Below are 16,863 nucleotides of genomic sequence, written 5' to 3'. Positions count from 1 at the left end.
TGATTAGGTATATGCTAGCCAAGCAGGGGAGCAGATCAGATCAATAAAATTCACGATTCTTCAATGGGTGAAAGAAATTTATTTGGACCGCATATTTTATTTTGAATGATTTTTTTTCAAAATGTTGAAAAAATTATTCACTTTGTATTTCACTATTCAGGGGATGACTTTTAAAACCTTGTTATTCTAAAACTACGGGCAGTTTGTATTTTTATATTGTGTTATGCTATGAAATTGTACCACATGATGAGAGATTGGTCAATGAAAATACAAATTCCCATTTCTTTCTGAAAAAAAAAGTGTTTTGTGATCAAATGACAAATGATAAAACTTGGCTTCCATAGGTTTTCATGTGTTGGATGCCTTACAATTGGCTGTTGCTGAAGAACTGTCCTCTCTAGATCTCCTTGCTCCCAGAATTCATTTGCAACCATGAGGGCAACCTAAAGTTTAAAAAAAAAGTATAAATTCACAATTCCTCATTTTTAAAAACTTAAAATAAGAATAGAATATTTTGATATTGTTTAACATAAGAAAGGATGAATGCAATTGGGGGATCCTATCAACCTCAGGTGCCAGTAACAAAATGATTAATGTTGGAGTTCTAAACGTCAGGGTATTTGGTGTTTTCTGAGCCCTCCAATCCAATGAACCTACCCAACTAGGTTGGGATATGGGATGTCCAATAAGAAAGGGTTTGTTTTCTGAGCCCTCTGAAGCAATAAACCCACCCAACTGGGTTGGGATATGGGATGTCAAATAAGAAAGGGTAATGGTGACCATACACGGGCAGATAAAGCTGCCGATAACGGTCGTTTAGACCAATTTCACAGCTTATCTGCCCGTGTATGGGGGCTTCCGACGGGTCTTCCCGATTGATATCTGGCCACAATATCCTTCGGGAAGGTTTGATTTTTACCCGACCGACACGTTGGAGCCCCTTGGCGTATCGTAATTCGATCGTTCGAACATACGGCCGAACGTTCGAATTACCCCCGATATAGCCATGCCGTTAGTGGCATATCGGGGAAAGATCCACTCGTTTGGCGATGTCGCCAAACGAGCGGATCTTTGAGTCTATGGCCAGCTTTAGTTTTAACTTTCCTTAAAAATTGGCACGAGGTCAGTTTGTTGGAAGTAAAATCCGAAAATAAAGGACTAACTTGATTCTTACCTTGCTTTGTACATCCCATGGCTTAGTTATGGCTGACAAGTCACATCCAGTCATCATCATTGCCCTATAATTGAAAAAAAAACACTGTTCATGAAACATTTTCTAAGTGAGATTAAGAGATTAGCTATGTGTTATTTCTTAAAGCTCACATGATAATCTCCTTTTTTGTTGGATCACAGATAATGTACTTTATTCTTTCATCTTCTGTCTGCATTTGTTCTGTGGTATCAACGATCTTCTGAAACATAGTCCTTTTCCTGTAGGAAACCAACAGAGTGGGGTGGATTAAAACTATATTACAGACAGTGCCACCAGTAATTCAAAGAGAGCCATTTTTTCAGCATCTCTTAAATTTTTTTCATATAACTCTGATATCTGTATGGACATGTCGTTTCTTATGGTAGGAAGATTTGCCATTTCTGTATACAGCAAAGCAGATTTCTACTTGTGTGATACAAGGTAAATACTGTATTGTGTGTATTGTGTGTTTTGCAAGGTATAGAGTAACTCCAGTCCTTTGCATACATCAAAAAACACTCCTTGAAAAGATTGCTGGCTGAAGGTCAGACATTCTAGTAGTAGGAGTACGTAAAAGTAAAGCTCCCAAGTTCATGGTTTTATGATTGGTTTAATTTACTTTGAGAGCAAAGTAAATTATGTAGACCATAGGCAGAAGTGCTGTATCCATGGGGGAGGTTTCAGGGCTTTTCACTGCTTCAGAGTTCAGAGACCTGCAGCATTTATTTAAAGCAGGAAGGAAGTGAGCAAAGTGAAATGGTATATGGCACCTGTTTTTTTTGCACTTCCCAGATATAAATGACCCCTGTCCAAATGATGAGTTAAAGGCAAAATAATTCATAAATAAGAATCATCCGGGACAGCAGAATTTATGGGGGTTTTTTTTTAATGGGAAAAAGCAGAAAACATGATCATTCAAACTGCATGCAAAATAACAATACAATAAGAAGTGTTTCTACTCACTTGAAATACAAAGCTAAGTCGGTTGCAATTATCGCTACTTCAAACAAATGGATCACATTTTCAAACTGTCGCTTGTTCAAGGTTTGGAAAATATTTATACTCTGCAAAAGAAAATGTTTTGAAAGGTCAAGCTATGCTGAGAAATGCATGTACTACACCAGGAACCATTTTAAGTGGCTCTCCAATTTCAAATGCCCAATCCAGCCCCTGCACAATCCTAATCCATTTAAACTCAATTCTCTTACAGTAAGGGAGGGGGGTCATGGCATGGACAAGCAAATATAAAAGAGATTCAGGAAACCCAACTTAATTATTTATTATTCCCAATACTACCTGGAATGTGTATAGAGATGATCCTTTAAGTATTATTAGATTCAGGACATTTATGTATCACCCTAATCAATTGTAGTAAATCTCATTTCACTAAACCACTGTTCTCAATTATTTCTAAGCCTAGTCAATGTGTAAATTAATTAAATACCATATTATGCTGTAAAATCTAGAAGTTAAATTCAGTATTTTTCAGATGACTTATAAATTGTAACCTTATAAATGACATGTTGTGATGTCAGAACATGCTGTTTATAATTTAAAGAGACAGGTATATTAAAGGCACTTGTCCATATTGGAAGCACTGACCCTATCTCAAGAACCATGTTACTGATTGGAGCATGCACACAGACAGCGAGACGCAACATATAGGGGCAGATTTACTAAGCTCGAGTGAATAGTTCGAATCCAAAAATATTCAAAATTCGATCGAATTGAATGATTCTAACGGTTCAAAGTAAAAATCGTTCGACCATTCGATAATCGAAGTACTGTCGCTTTAAAAAATCCTTCGACTCAATACTAAAATAAAAGCTACCGAATTGAATGTTAGCCTATGGGGACATTGTAGATAGGTTTTGGGCACTTTTTATGATCGAATAAAAATCATTCGATCGATCGCTTAAAATCGTTCAATTCGAACGTTTTTATCGTTAGATCGAGCGTTTTTTATTCAAACCTTTTGCGCTATAATCCTTCGAATTCGAAGGATTTTACTTCGAGGGTCAAATTCGAGGGTTTTTTAACCCTCGAAATTCGGACCTTGATAAATCTGCCCCATAAAGTTTGTGCATAGGGAACAGTGGTTCTATGAGACTGAAAGTAATGGAAGTTGTTCATAAGAGTCGATTTTGATGTCCTACAATAGCAGTTGTAGGGTATAAAGGATAAGTGCCACCCAACCCCACTATTAATTACAATAGGGACTGCATTATCCTCAATTTTACACTCACCTCGTCTTGTAACAGAGTTTTACTAAATTCTAAATGATGTCTTTCCAAGATAGAAGATCCATGAAGTCTTGCTAAAGGCGCCTGAGATCTGCAAATATATAACATGAGGATACCCTACTGCAGAGGTATATGGATGAGAATATGTTAATGAAACCTTATATACTTACTTCATTTGGTACAAATTATTGGTCCCTCTGTGATCAATGTCATGGCAGAATGCAGCAGCCACCATGGCAAATGCTTCCAGGTCAGAATAATATTTCTTTAGCTTACCTGTCTTTGGAAAAGTAATAAATTGCATGAAATATATAAGGTACAGTCATTCAAATGAATCTACTTTTGGTGGACCTGGATCCACAAATCTGAATTTGTTTTCCGTTTGACAGATATGTTGTTGTTTTTTCCTTCTTGTTTATTTGTTATTTTCTGTGAACCTTTTTCTAGGTTTCTATTTTGAAGAGGCATATGGTGCGTTGCATGTTGACCAAAGAACACATTCTGGAAAGTAGGGACTGATCATCCAACAGGGTTTAGGTAAAAGTAAAAGCTAATATTTTCTGCAGGCCCTCTCTTGCCTCACCTGAACTGCCCCCAGTTTGACCCCAAATTTGTCCCAACTTCCCTAACTTCTGAAAGTCAAGTAGCAGAGTGGAAATGAAGACCACATTCTGGAAAGTAGGGACTAATCATCCAGCTGGGTATAGGTTAAATAAAAACGAATATTTTCTGTAGGCCCAATCTCGCCTCACCTGAACTGCCCCAGTTTGACCCCAAATTTGTCCCAACTTCCCTAACTTCTGAAAGTCAAGTAGCAGAGTGGAAATGAAGACCACATTCTGGAAAGTAGGGACTAATCATCCAGCTGGGTATAGGTTAAATAAAAACGAATATTTTCTGTAGGCCCTCTCTCGCCTCACCTGAACTGCACCAGTTTTGCCCCCAAATCTGCAACTTTCCTAACTGCTGGGTGAAAGTCAAGAAGCACAGTGGAAATTAAAGGTGTCATTTTGCGCCACCAAATCTTTGCAGGCATGGAGTTGCACAGTTGAAGCCACGTCCTGGATCAGTTCAAACTGTAGATACTCAGTATTGGTGATTCTAGGTGGAGCATTAACCCTGCTGCTTGACTCTGCATTATTCATAAGAGGGAAGATACAGAGGCAGATTTGGGGAATGTCTTTCTAGAAATACTACTTTTTATGCTTTCATTCTTCTTAACTGTCTTGGCCAAAAGCTTAGTAGAGGTGCATCATGCTAAGAGCATCACTCTAGATCCATTGTTCTTGTTTATTCTGCAACATTACATACCATTAGCAAAGTGAACATTGTTTGTCCCACATTAAATCCATGTCGCCAGTTGTGGTAGGTTATGTCACGATATCCTTTCCTGACTGTATACATCCATTTTGTTAAAACCTTGCAAAAGAAGTACAAGTATTTCAGTCTTTGCAAATAAATACTGCGTCACACTACTAGCAAAAATAATTACAGGTATTCTCTGTGTAAAAACCTATTATGTGTACATGGCAATGGCTTCATAAATCACAACAATACTCTTGTCTGAAAGACATATACGTTATATGACATTTTTATTACAACACCATGGGGCACATTTACTATGGGTCGAATATCGAGGGTTAATTAACCCTCGATATTCAACCATCGAAGTTAAATCGAAGTCGAAGGATTTACCGCAATTCGTTCAAACGAACGATCGAAGGAAAAATCTTTCCATCGAACGATTAAATGCTTCGAATCGAACGATTCGTAGGATTTTAATCCATCGATCGAACGAATTTCCTTCAATCAGAAATTGCTAGGAAAGCCTATGGGGACCTTCCCCCTAGGCTAACATTGGTGCTCGGTAGGTTTTAGGTGGCGAAGTAGGTGGTCGAAGTTTTTTTTAAAGAGATAGTACTTCGACTATCGATTGGTCGAATAGTCGAACGATTTTTAGTTCGAATCGTTCGATTCGAAGTCGTGGTCGAAGTAGCCAAAAAAATACTTCGAAATTCAAAGTATTTTTTATTCTAATCCTTCACTCGAGCTTAGTAAATGTGCCCCCATGCCTTGGATGTGTTTGACATGGAAGGTGGTATGTTCCGTAGATGCAGTAAGGTTATGATATGGAATAACATCAGAACATTTTAAATGGATCATCTATAATCTATTAGATCGTATAGCTGTTTATAGACAGTACACAGAAGGTGAGCAATTGTATTGGCTGGTATTGGGGGATGGAAGACCATTAAGAACAGTGATCCCCAACCAGTGGCTCTGGAGTAACATGTTGCTCTCCAACCCCTTGGATGTTGCTCCCAGTTGCTTCAAAGCAGGTGCTTATTTTTGAATTCTGTGCTTGGAATCAAATTTGGTTGTATAAAAACCAGGCATTAGATTTTAATCTATTTATTTTAATCTGTTGAACAATTTAGATGGCTTCACCAATCATATTTACTCTTCATGTTCCTATTGGGCATTTTTGCTAAAAGTTGTATAGATGTGCCTCATTGTTCTGCTTTGTTGAAATTCCTGCTTGTTTAACTTGGAAAACAATAAAAACATTTTCACATATTTGGGAGATACTTAATATTATTAAGGGGAAAACAACAAAAGAAACATGGCAAACTCATGATGGAGAGACCAATTTTTAAAAGTTGGAGTTAGGGAAGATCACCTTGCTTCATAAATATCCAGATTAAGGAGGTTATTTGTCGAGTTGTGTTTTCCAGAAAATTTTGCGTTTTTTGAGGGTGGTTTCACTAAATACAAAAATACTAAAAGCCTGAGTGCAAAAATACTCCAGCTAAAACCTGTCGAGGTCATGTAGAATTCAGTGGCAGAGGTCCCTTTTGAAGGGATGCCTTAAGTTTTTTACAGTGGTTTTTGCTTGCAAACTCGATCAATTTGAGTTTTTTTAGCCTATAACTCGATCTATTCAAGGTATTCAGAGTTTTTTTCCCCGATTGCATTCACGTTTTTTTTACATTCGGGTTTCTTTATAAATAAGCAAACATTCAAGTTTATTCAAGGTAGAGAAAACCTCACAAACTCGACCTTTGATAAATACCCCCCCTAAGTGATTCACGCAAAAGTGCTTATTAACAATGTTCCTTCAGATTTTCTTATCTTTACCCAACAGTAGACTCTGGGGACTGGTTGAAGGTGATAGGATCCCTTATGGTCAAGGAGTTTGTATATGGTGGGTTGGAAGATAGTGTTGTTTTTCATACAAAGTAAATACATCCATCAAGATCAATCCTAAAATTCTGCAGGCTATATTTATCTCTATATATTGCATGTTATGATATTTTATTCAAGCTGAGGAGTAAAAATGGAGACATAGTTACCTCTACTGGCACTTTAAATCTGTCAACAGCATTGATCTCAAAAAAGAGTCGAATCCCACTTTTGATGAGGTCGTGTTCTGACACCGGGAGGTCACTGAAGTGGAATTCATAGAGTTCAGCAGTGATGGGATCTGGCAGCTCCACTTTCTGTTCAAAAGAAGGTAAACATTTATGAGCAGATGTTTTATGTTAGTCATGTTAGTTGCACTTACATTCATCATACATGTGTCATTAAAAAATATTGACTGCTAGTAGTTTAGCTCTGTAAAAAAATAGTATTTGAAGTGCAATATAGTTGGACACATTGATCAAAGTGAACCCCTCCCGAAATCAAATACGTATAATTCTTATGCCCACTTTACTTGTATAGGCTTTGGGGGTACTTTTCCCCTACCCTTTAATACAGTAAATATTATTAGCATTTATTATTCAATATTCTATAATTCTGCACTGTCTGACTGTATTATTATTTATACTGATTCATTCATTGACACAGTTTACAGTGTAAGGTCCTGATCAAATTCAAACACACACTATGGTGAGTTTTATTTATTATGTATGTTTTTTATGTGTAGGAGGAACATACAAACACCTTGCAGGTAGTGTCTGTCTAGAATTAAACATAAGCCCCCAGAGTTCTAAAAAAGGAATGGTGCCACCATTCTATATATCTGATAATGGTATCACTATATTGAATGTCTTTCTACTCTTTCCCTTCTTTACTCAATGTTCAGCCACACTTTTACCCCAAAAAATCCATCCAGGACTAGTCTACTGCTCCACTCCCCATAGTGACTTCTAAATTCTCACTTTCTAAATCCTATACTACCTCCCCACTTTAAATTGAATGCAATGAACTTGTACAGTAGCCGACTACCCAATATGAAGGAGAGGAACATCAAGACCCCCATGTAAGGTTAAATTATAATAACCCAACCCTTTATGATGATATCCTGTTTAGATCTGCACCCTCGTTCTTGCTTACACAGCCATTGGGGCTGTTCTAATACAAAAAGCCAAATGGTCACATCTACAATAGGCTCAAATTGAAGTAGTACATTCTCCAGCCCACCATACTCTCAATGGTTTGCACTTCTACCTTGCTGCACTGGCTCTAGAATGTATTCGGGCGCTGCATGAAAGGACTTTGTATGTTTCTATCATCTCTAAGTGGGTCCACTCTCACATTTAAAAATCATACTGTATAGGGAGATCAATTTAATCCTAATGAAACTAATCCATTGTATATGGGAATGTAATGTTATTGATACACAGCACTAGTAACATAGTAATGGAAATGATGTCTCTTCAGGTACTGTAAATCTCTAAATTTAGGTGTCTAAGATGCTTGAGACACAAGAATTGAACCCAAGCTTTCCCGAGCCAGTATAGGCTTACAGGTATAACGCATCAAAAATGACTTCTCTTTTAAGAATCACTACCATCCCCAACAAATGCTTACCAATATTTTCAGAAGTTCGTCCTCTTCACATTCTTCAACTTCTTTATTTAATTTCTCCTTGGTTTTCTAAAAAAATGAAATAATATGTTTGATAGAACTAGACAGCTTTAGCCCTCTAAGCTAACTGATATTAGCTAATAAATGTTGATTTGTCACAATCTGAGATACGCTGATTTAACTTAACATTCCCATGTTCAGTTCATTTCTTTTAATGAGACCAATGGGGCTCCAGCTTTGCATCTATGTTAGTAAATTGACTCCAATGCACTTTAATCCATATCCAAATCAGCATAAATCCATCAGGATCTGTACTAGGTGTCTAATATCTAAATGTCTATTAGCAGAGTTTAACAATTGTGCTAAAAAGTATACAAATGGTGTTTCTTTCAAAAACTGCCCCAATCTTCTGAGATCCTCTCCTTGTAAAATAATCAACAGAGATTTCAATGATGAAACTTACCAAAATGCTTTGAAGTTCCTTCGGAGTGCACTTGAGCTGATACATGAGCATTTCATGGGCAATATCCTTTCTATTTTCAAGTTTGTTCATTTTGTCATATGTGTCAGTGTTCAAAACAGACCAACCCAGGATCTGTGTCAGAGCCTGTAAAGAGCCATGAAAAAGAAATGCCTCAGTTCTACATGGATTTACCCAGTCAATCCTTATGCTCATTCGATGACCTGCTACTTTACCCATGAGTTTTATAGAACTTCACCACTTCAATGGAATTCCCTTCGTTATTCCGCCAGAGTGTGACTCAGATTTGAACCCTAAAACTACCTGGTCTGCTACCTGGTCAACTGAACTTCAATGTATTACCCCAGTTCTCATTAGACTGCTCTCTGACTCCATCCCACTAACCTTGGGGGTTATTTACTAAACTCCGAATGCAAAATCACGAAAAAATATATATATTTTTTTATATATATATAAAATCGGACTTTTAAAAAATCACGAATTTTTTCTGAATTTATGAAACCCCAGAGGATGGAAGAATCTGATTCAGAAAATCCAGCATCTCATACCTGTCGAGATTGCATATAAGTCAATGGGAGAAGTTCCAATGATTTTTTGATGAACACTGGGTTTCGTGCCGGTGAAAAAAACGTGAAAATCTGATTTTTTTTTCCAGCAAATTTTTTGGAAAATGTATTAATAAATAAGCATAAAAAAAACCACAGCAGATTTATGAGATAAATTCGGATGCACCGAATCCACTATTTTGGATTCGGCTGAGCCCCCGAATCCTTCGCAAAAGATTCGGCCGAATACCAACCAAATCAGAATCCTAATTTGCATATGCAAATTAGGGATGGGAAGGGGAAAACATTTTTTAAGTTCCTTGTTTTGTGAGAAAAAGTCACAAGGTTTTCCGCCCCTAATTTGCATTTACAAATTTGGATTCGGATTCAGTTCGGCCTGGCAGAATGATTCGGCCGAACCCAAAAACCTTCTGAAAATGTCCGAATCCTGACGAATCCTGGATTTGGTGCATCCCTATATATAACCCCCCTTGTGTTTGCCTTTTTCTTTTAAATCTATTGTAATCTGCCCCACTTCTACCATGCAGCGCAGTATAACATACAGGTACAGTTGAAATACATTTCAAAAATAATATGTTAAGAAAATAAAAATCTTTGTTTATGTAAGGGCCTTACTTCTGTAATTTGTTCATCATATTCATCAAAGGGCTTTGCATCTTTCCTGTTATAAAATGTAGCTACTCCTACAATTTCTTCTTTCTTGTTTACAATTGGTAGACAGAGCACGTTTTTAACTGTCCAACCAGTTTCATCCACCGCTTCTTTCTGCAAAGTCAATAGTGAGGAACATGTTAATTCAGGATGATCATTTCTGTACCTTACTAAGTGATACACATGCAATATAGATATATGTTACAATTCTGATTAAAATAAATAACTTAAAATGGAGAATTAATATACAGGTATGGGATCCGTTATCTGGAAACCCGTTATCCAGAAAGCTCCGAAATATGAAAAAAGCCATCTCCCACAGACTCCCTTTTATCCAAATTATCCAAATGTTTAAAAATTTTAAAATTTTCTTTTTCTCTGTAATAATAAAACTTGTACTTGATCCCAACTTAGATATAATTAATTCTTGTTGGAAGCAAAACCAGCCTATTGGGTTTATTTAATGTTTACATGATTTTCTAGTAGACTTAAGGTATGCAGATCCAAATTACGGAAAGATCTTTTATCCGGAAACCCCCCAGGTCCTGAGAATTCTGGATAATAGGTCCAATACCTGTATGGGATCTGTTATTTGGAAGCCCGTTATCTAGAAAGCTCCAAATTACGGAAAGCATATGCCTCGACTCCATTTTATCCAAATATTCAACACATTTTTAAAATTCTTTGCTTAGTCTCTGTAATAATAAAACAGTACCTTGTACTTGATCTAAACTAAGATATAATTAATCCTTATTGGAAGCAAAACCAGTCTATTGGGTTTATTTAATGTTTATATGATTTTCTAGTAGACTTAAGGTATAAAGGTCAAAATTACGGAAAGATCTGTTATCCAGAAAACCCTAGGTCCAGAGCCTTCTGGATAACAGGTCCCATACCTGATTTTTAAATGATACATTTGTGAGGAAGGAATGCATTACCTGAAATTTGAAATAGTCATCTGCTGGTGCATTCATCATATTGCAAATCTGAAGGATAATGCAAGAAAATTATTGATTAGATTATTTCAGTACAAACCTGATCCCTAAGAAACGTGGGAGCAAACTGTGTATATTGTAAGACACTGCCTTAAAGGAGAAGGACAGGTTAAAACTAAGTAAGCCTTATCAGAAAGGTCCACCTAAATATATCAGTAAATCCTTAAAGTAATACTGCTCTGAGTCCTCTGTCAAAAGAAACACTACATTTCTTTCCTTCTATTGTGTACACATGGACTTCTGTATCAGACTTCCTGCCTTCATCTTAAACCTCCTTTCCCCGTGTGTGAGCATGCTCAGTTTGCTCCTCTCCCCCCCTTCTCTGCTGTAATCTGAGCCCAGAGCTATAAGTGAGCAGGGAGAGATTTAGGCAGGAAGTGATGTCACACCAAGCTAATACTGCAGCTGCAATCCTAAACATATATAGAGCTTCTAGAGCTTTTTACTCAGGTATGGTAAAACATTCTACAGAATAAATATAGCATTCTAGCTTGCACTATTGTGGCTAATCTATTGGCAATAAAATGCCTCCGTAGCTTTCCTTCTCCTTTAATTGGTTAAATATAACTATTACATGTCACATTATCAAATTCTTGAATCTAATTAGCGGCAACAGTGAGCAAGAGGTAAGGTCAAAAATTGAAACTGGGGGGGGCATATTTGCCATGAACTGAAGACCAGATAAAGACAATGGAGACACCTGGGCGAGAGACAGACAATACAAAAAGGGAAGAGGAGACTTCGATATAAAGAAAACAACAGTTGAGGACAATAAAAATGGAAAAACAAAACAAATAAAAAAGTAGAGGGTACCACACTTTCTTATTTCCTAATATTTACATATACAACGTGTACTGTCAGGGAGGTTATACTATATATATATATATATATATATATATATATATATATATATATATATATATATATATATATATATATATATATATATATATATATATATATATATATATATATATATATATATATATATATACGCTTTGCAGCTAGTGCACACGCCGAAAAAAAAAAATATATAAAATATATATATATATATCTATAGAGAGAGAGAGAGAGAAAACACACTTACAAATCCATTTTCAGCAACGTATGTTGGTAACCCGCTCACAAGACACCAATGATCCTCTGGTGGTGAGCTGCAAGACAAATGTTGCAAATGATATACAGCCCTTCTGTTTTATTCTGGTAAAAGTTCTTTCTTTATTTTTGCAATTTCACAGTTTCTACATTTCACATGTGAAACATAAAAGTTACAGCTTTTAGCACTTGAAGTTTTTAGTAACACTTGGCACTACTTTTTAAAGGAGAACTAAAGCTTAACTAAAGAAGTAGCTAGAAATGTTGTACATTATGTTCTGTGCTTCTGTACCAGCCCAAGGCAACCACAGCCCTTTAGCAGTAAAGATCTGTGTCTCCAAAGATGCCCCAGTAGCTCCCCATCTTCTTTTCTGCTGATTCACTGCACATGCTCTGTGCTGATTTACTTACTGCGCTTAGGGGCCTACTCACAATATACAGTACACATAGAATAGAAATGTCACAATATAAGACGGATAAGTAATTAATACAGATAATTACTACATGGCAGCACAGAAACCAGTGCAATTAGCATCAGAATTTAATAATCAGCCCTGTAGCATCAGCTTATATTACAGTCCAACCTCATTTTCTGCTGGATAATTAGTGACGACCCCTAAGCTTAGCTTCTCAGCAGCTGCTCAGAGCCCACTGAGCATGTGAGTGTCACAGACACTTTCCAAGATGGTGGCCCCCTGTGACACATTTGAAGTCCTGGATCATTGCTGCTATTGACAAGCTGAAACTTTAGGCTGGTGCAATAAGTTCAGTACATAAAATATGGCATTTTTAGCCACATTCATTCTTAGGGTTTAGTTCTCCTTTAACATAAAGGTAAAGGTGACTTACGGGATAACTTTAATTTCTTCTTTTCCATGCAAAATATAATCAATTATCTTGTAAAAAATGATTTCCTGAGAAAAAGAGAAACATTTATGAAATGTAGGGCATATTTTTATGTTTTATAATATATCACATAGGTAACAAATGTGTTAAACTAGTGAGCTTTGTGTATGTTACAGAATGGCCAATTCTAAGCAACTTTTCAATTGGCTTTCATTATTGTATATTTTGATGGCGTTTTTTAATCATTTGCTTTCCTCTTGCAGATTTCAAATGGGGGTCACTGACCCCTTTTTAAAAAAACAAATGGTCTTTAAGACTACACATATATTGTTATTGCTACTTTTTTATTACTCATCTTTCTATTCTGGTCCTCTCCTATTCATATCCCAGTCTCTTATTCAAATCAATGCATGATTTCCTGGGTAATTTGGACCCTACCAACCAGATTGCTGAAATTGTCAACTGGGGAGCTGCTGAATAAAAAGCTAAATAACTCAAAAACCACAAATAATAAAAAATGAAAACCAATTGCAAATTGTCTCCGAATATCACTCTCTACATCATACTAACGGGGTTATTTATCAAGGTCCGAATTTATCTCAGTATCGGCTGCTACAAACTCCGATCTAACCTGCTCGGGTTTTCCACGCTTATTTATTATTACATTTTCCCGAAAATTACCTTTGCGGGAAAAGTTCCAAATTTGTTTTGTGAATTTTCCCCAAAAACTCCAAATTTTTTGGAGTTTTCCTCCGAAAGCTCAGAAAACATAGTAAAATTGCCCGAAACCCCCGACACAGCCAAAAATCGATGGGGCTGTTCCCATTGACTTTTATGCAACCTCGAAAGGTTTGAGATGCCGTTGTTTTATATTCAGGCTTTTTAGCCCTCGGGGTTTAATAAATTCCGAAAAATTTATGATTTTTTTAAGCCTATTATAACACAAAAAAACATAAATTTTTCGGATTTTGGGCATTCGGAGCTTAGTAAATAACCCCCTAAAGGTTGATTCAAAAGTGAACACCCCCTTTAAGTTGTAATCTCCAATCCTAAATTGCAAGCTCCAATCCATTTAATTTCTTACATACCCTTCCATCTGGAGTCTTTGGCCCTTTGTACGGTGGCACTTCTCCGAGTTTGATTGGCCATTCTTCATAGAACTCCTGCAATTGGGCACATTAATAAAAGAAAATTAATGGAAAGAGAAAGCTTGTTAACAGTTCTTTATGCTCAGTATGTCTAGAAAATAACTTCCGTGAAAGAATTCATTACCTAACATATAAGTAAGACAATTGCAATGGATGACAATATGCGTAGCTAGATCTTTGAAATGTGCACAAATCTGGTGGATTTATCAGACTCAGATTTGGTTTTTATTGTAAAACAACGATACACAAATACATAGTGAGACAAAATTGTGACTAAGACCTAAGACCTGCGTGTAATGTGGTACCAGATATCATAAATGGGGAATAGAATCCCAAGTGTTTTCCTGTGTTGAGACCTGATTAATTGGTGGCCTCATTTACTTAAAGAAGGCAATAAGCCTAGTGGCCTAGAGCAGAAATTGGAAAAGTTTTGGAATTTCCCCCCAAAAACTTCCAAAGCCATCGCTAAATATTTTGCTTGCAGCTAGGTCCATCAAATGCACTAATAAAGGGATTAATTCTTACACCCATTAGTAAATCCCATGCTGGCTGCATCTGTGTCTTTATGGGCAACAGGCAGTCAGGGCACAGGATTTCTCTTACGTGCCATATCTCACCTTTTCTTTTGTCATGTCCAGCAGAGCAATAGAATATCTCTCACAATTCAGATATATCCTAACTGTGTAAAGGGCCTTGTGAAACTGTCTTTCAATATCTGTTAATTCTTCGAACACCTTGTTGGCTGTCCAAAGAAGCACCTATGAAAAAGGAAAAACGAGTCAAAGAAAGAAACTACAGCTACAAAAATCTACATTCTTCAATCCTTTGGGGATTGGCGTCAGGATGCACCTGGAACATTGCGGCCTCGTATGGTGAGTGCTAGTTTAGTTGTATATTTTATTAATTTAGAATAAGAGCTACATTATCCATTCAAAAGTGTTAAATTTTTTTAAAAAATGATTCAAATGATATTTAAGCAGCCATATATATTATAACGTCTGTGTTGAAGCTCCATTACCTGACTTTTCCTCGATTCAATATTGTGGAGGTAGGTGATGTGATTGTATTTAAGAACAACAGATACAAAGTTGAGATATTTGTGGAAAACCTGCAAATATAAATATACATAATAAAATGCTTTGAGAAACATATTAGACTCTTTTTAATGGTAAAAATATTACAGGAACACCATCATCAAAAAATTAAGCAATATAATAATAATACTTAAAGGAGAAGGAAAGTCGTTAATCACTTGGGGGTGCCAAATGTTAGGCACGTCCAAGTGAATGTATTTACTTACCTGAACCCCCGGGACAGTGCTCCTATCAGCAGAAAACTGCACCGGCCTGGGGTTATTCCAGTGAGCACAATGGAGCGATTCTCTTCCGGCTTCTTCTGTCTTAAATTTTCCCGGGACAGACGCATGCGCAGTAGAATGAAAAAGCCAAATTTTTTGTTAAAGTTCAGCTTTTTACTCTTAATACGCATGCGCAGCTGAGAGAAGACAGAAGAGAGTAGAAGCCGGAAGAGGATCGTTCCATGGTGCTCGCGGAATAACCCCAAATCAGTGCAGTTTTGTGCTGATAGGAGCACTGGCCCGGGGTTTTAGGTAAGTAAATACATTCATTGGGGGGTGCCTAACATTTGGCACTCCCAAGTGTGAAACGACTTTCCTTCTCGTTTAATAATCTTCTCAGATTATGGAACAATTACCTCTTCATCCTCTTTTGAGAATTCACCAGCATTCTGTTTGTTAACAACCATAATAACAGCCAGGATTTCCTTTGCCAGTAAGATTGGCGCTGCCAGTAAATTTTTTGTAGTGTATCCAGTTTGCTTATCTGCAAAGTCTGAAAAATGGGTGTTCTGAAAACAAACAAAACATATGTTAGAGTACTCTTACATATATAATATACTATAATGTAATATTTTATTTATTTTTAATGTAATGTGCTCCTTTCAATTATTAAAGAAAGTTTGTCAATGGTGGAACATTATAAATTTTGGGCCGGATACAATTCAATCAGAGAAAAGTTTATTATGTGAAAACTCATGGATGAGTTTCAATTTGTGATGCAATTCAATTCAGAATATCTTATCTCACGTGAAAATTCTATGGGAAATAGCTGGAACTGCATTAGGTGAAAAGTTATATCTCCTCGAAATTGAATCTCGTTCATGAGGATTCCTGTGATAAACTGTGAGATAACTTTTTCTCACTGATTTGAATCTGGCCCTTTATGTGAAGTTATCAAATATGAATATAACTATATGTTCCTCATTAGTGAACCTATCAAGGGATCTTGAGAAGTAGCAACTTGGTATTTTATGTACAATAATATGAAGCCTTGTTAAGCCAAGTGCAATATGGTGACAACTGGTAACAGACTGCACCAACCAGAAAGAATCATCTTAAAAGCCTTTATTGAGCCAAGAGTTCTGACCTGGGCACCAGCAAAGCTTCAGACAAACACTGGTCTTATATCAAGCTTAGGGTTGGCAGGGCCGGATTTACATGGTGGGCACCCCTAGGCCCACTGCCATTTGTCGCCCATGTCCCCTCCCCTTTATTCATGCAAATTTTCATCATCTGGACCGGAGCAATGGGGATTTAAAAAACGATTGTATCTCCTGCGTATCCCCAGTGTTTCTGAACCAATGTGGGTGTGGTTGGGCAGCATGCCGCCCCCCTAAAATCCTGCCACCCTAGGCCCGGGCCTAGGTGGCCTTTCCACAAATCCGGGCCTGGGTGTTGGTCTGAAATGTTACTGGTGCCTGAATCAGAACCCTTAGCTCAATAAAGGCTTTTAATATATTTCTTTCTGGTTGGTGCA

The 16,863-nt window shown here is 36.9% G+C and overlaps 1 protein-coding gene across 1 annotated transcript in view; it reads right to left on the bottom strand.

Annotated features, from left to right (window-relative positions):
• The window catches only part of LOC108696183 (cone cGMP-specific 3',5'-cyclic phosphodiesterase subunit alpha'-like), a 36,171-nt gene that overhangs the window by 7,584 nt on the left and 11,724 nt on the right, over positions 1-16,863 (bottom strand). The window contains exons 2-19 of the mRNA XM_041568741.1: positions 15,743-15,895; positions 15,048-15,137; positions 14,647-14,787; positions 13,970-14,044; positions 12,885-12,949; positions 12,028-12,094; positions 10,884-10,931; positions 9,910-10,059; positions 8,711-8,854; positions 8,251-8,316; positions 6,789-6,935; positions 4,747-4,854; positions 3,606-3,715; positions 3,439-3,526; positions 2,156-2,256; positions 1,324-1,431; positions 1,175-1,238; positions 369-443 (exon numbers count right to left, since the gene is read on the bottom strand). Coding sequence (XP_041424675.1) covers positions 369-443; positions 1,175-1,238; positions 1,324-1,431; positions 2,156-2,256; positions 3,439-3,526; positions 3,606-3,715; positions 4,747-4,854; positions 6,789-6,935; positions 8,251-8,316; positions 8,711-8,854; positions 9,910-10,059; positions 10,884-10,931; positions 12,028-12,094; positions 12,885-12,949; positions 13,970-14,044; positions 14,647-14,787; positions 15,048-15,137; positions 15,743-15,895 — 1,800 coding nt within the window. The remainder of the gene's footprint in view (positions 1-368; positions 444-1,174; positions 1,239-1,323; positions 1,432-2,155; positions 2,257-3,438; positions 3,527-3,605; positions 3,716-4,746; positions 4,855-6,788; positions 6,936-8,250; positions 8,317-8,710; positions 8,855-9,909; positions 10,060-10,883; positions 10,932-12,027; positions 12,095-12,884; positions 12,950-13,969; positions 14,045-14,646; positions 14,788-15,047; positions 15,138-15,742; positions 15,896-16,863) is intronic.

The sequence above is a fragment of the Xenopus laevis genome, chromosome 7L, assembly GCF_017654675.1.
Source record: "Xenopus laevis strain J_2021 chromosome 7L, Xenopus_laevis_v10.1, whole genome shotgun sequence".
Classification (NCBI taxonomy): Eukaryota; Metazoa; Chordata; class Amphibia; order Anura; family Pipidae; genus Xenopus; species Xenopus laevis.
The sequence above is the reverse complement of the archived record's forward strand: the minus strand, read 5'-3'. Positions and strand labels throughout refer to the sequence as shown.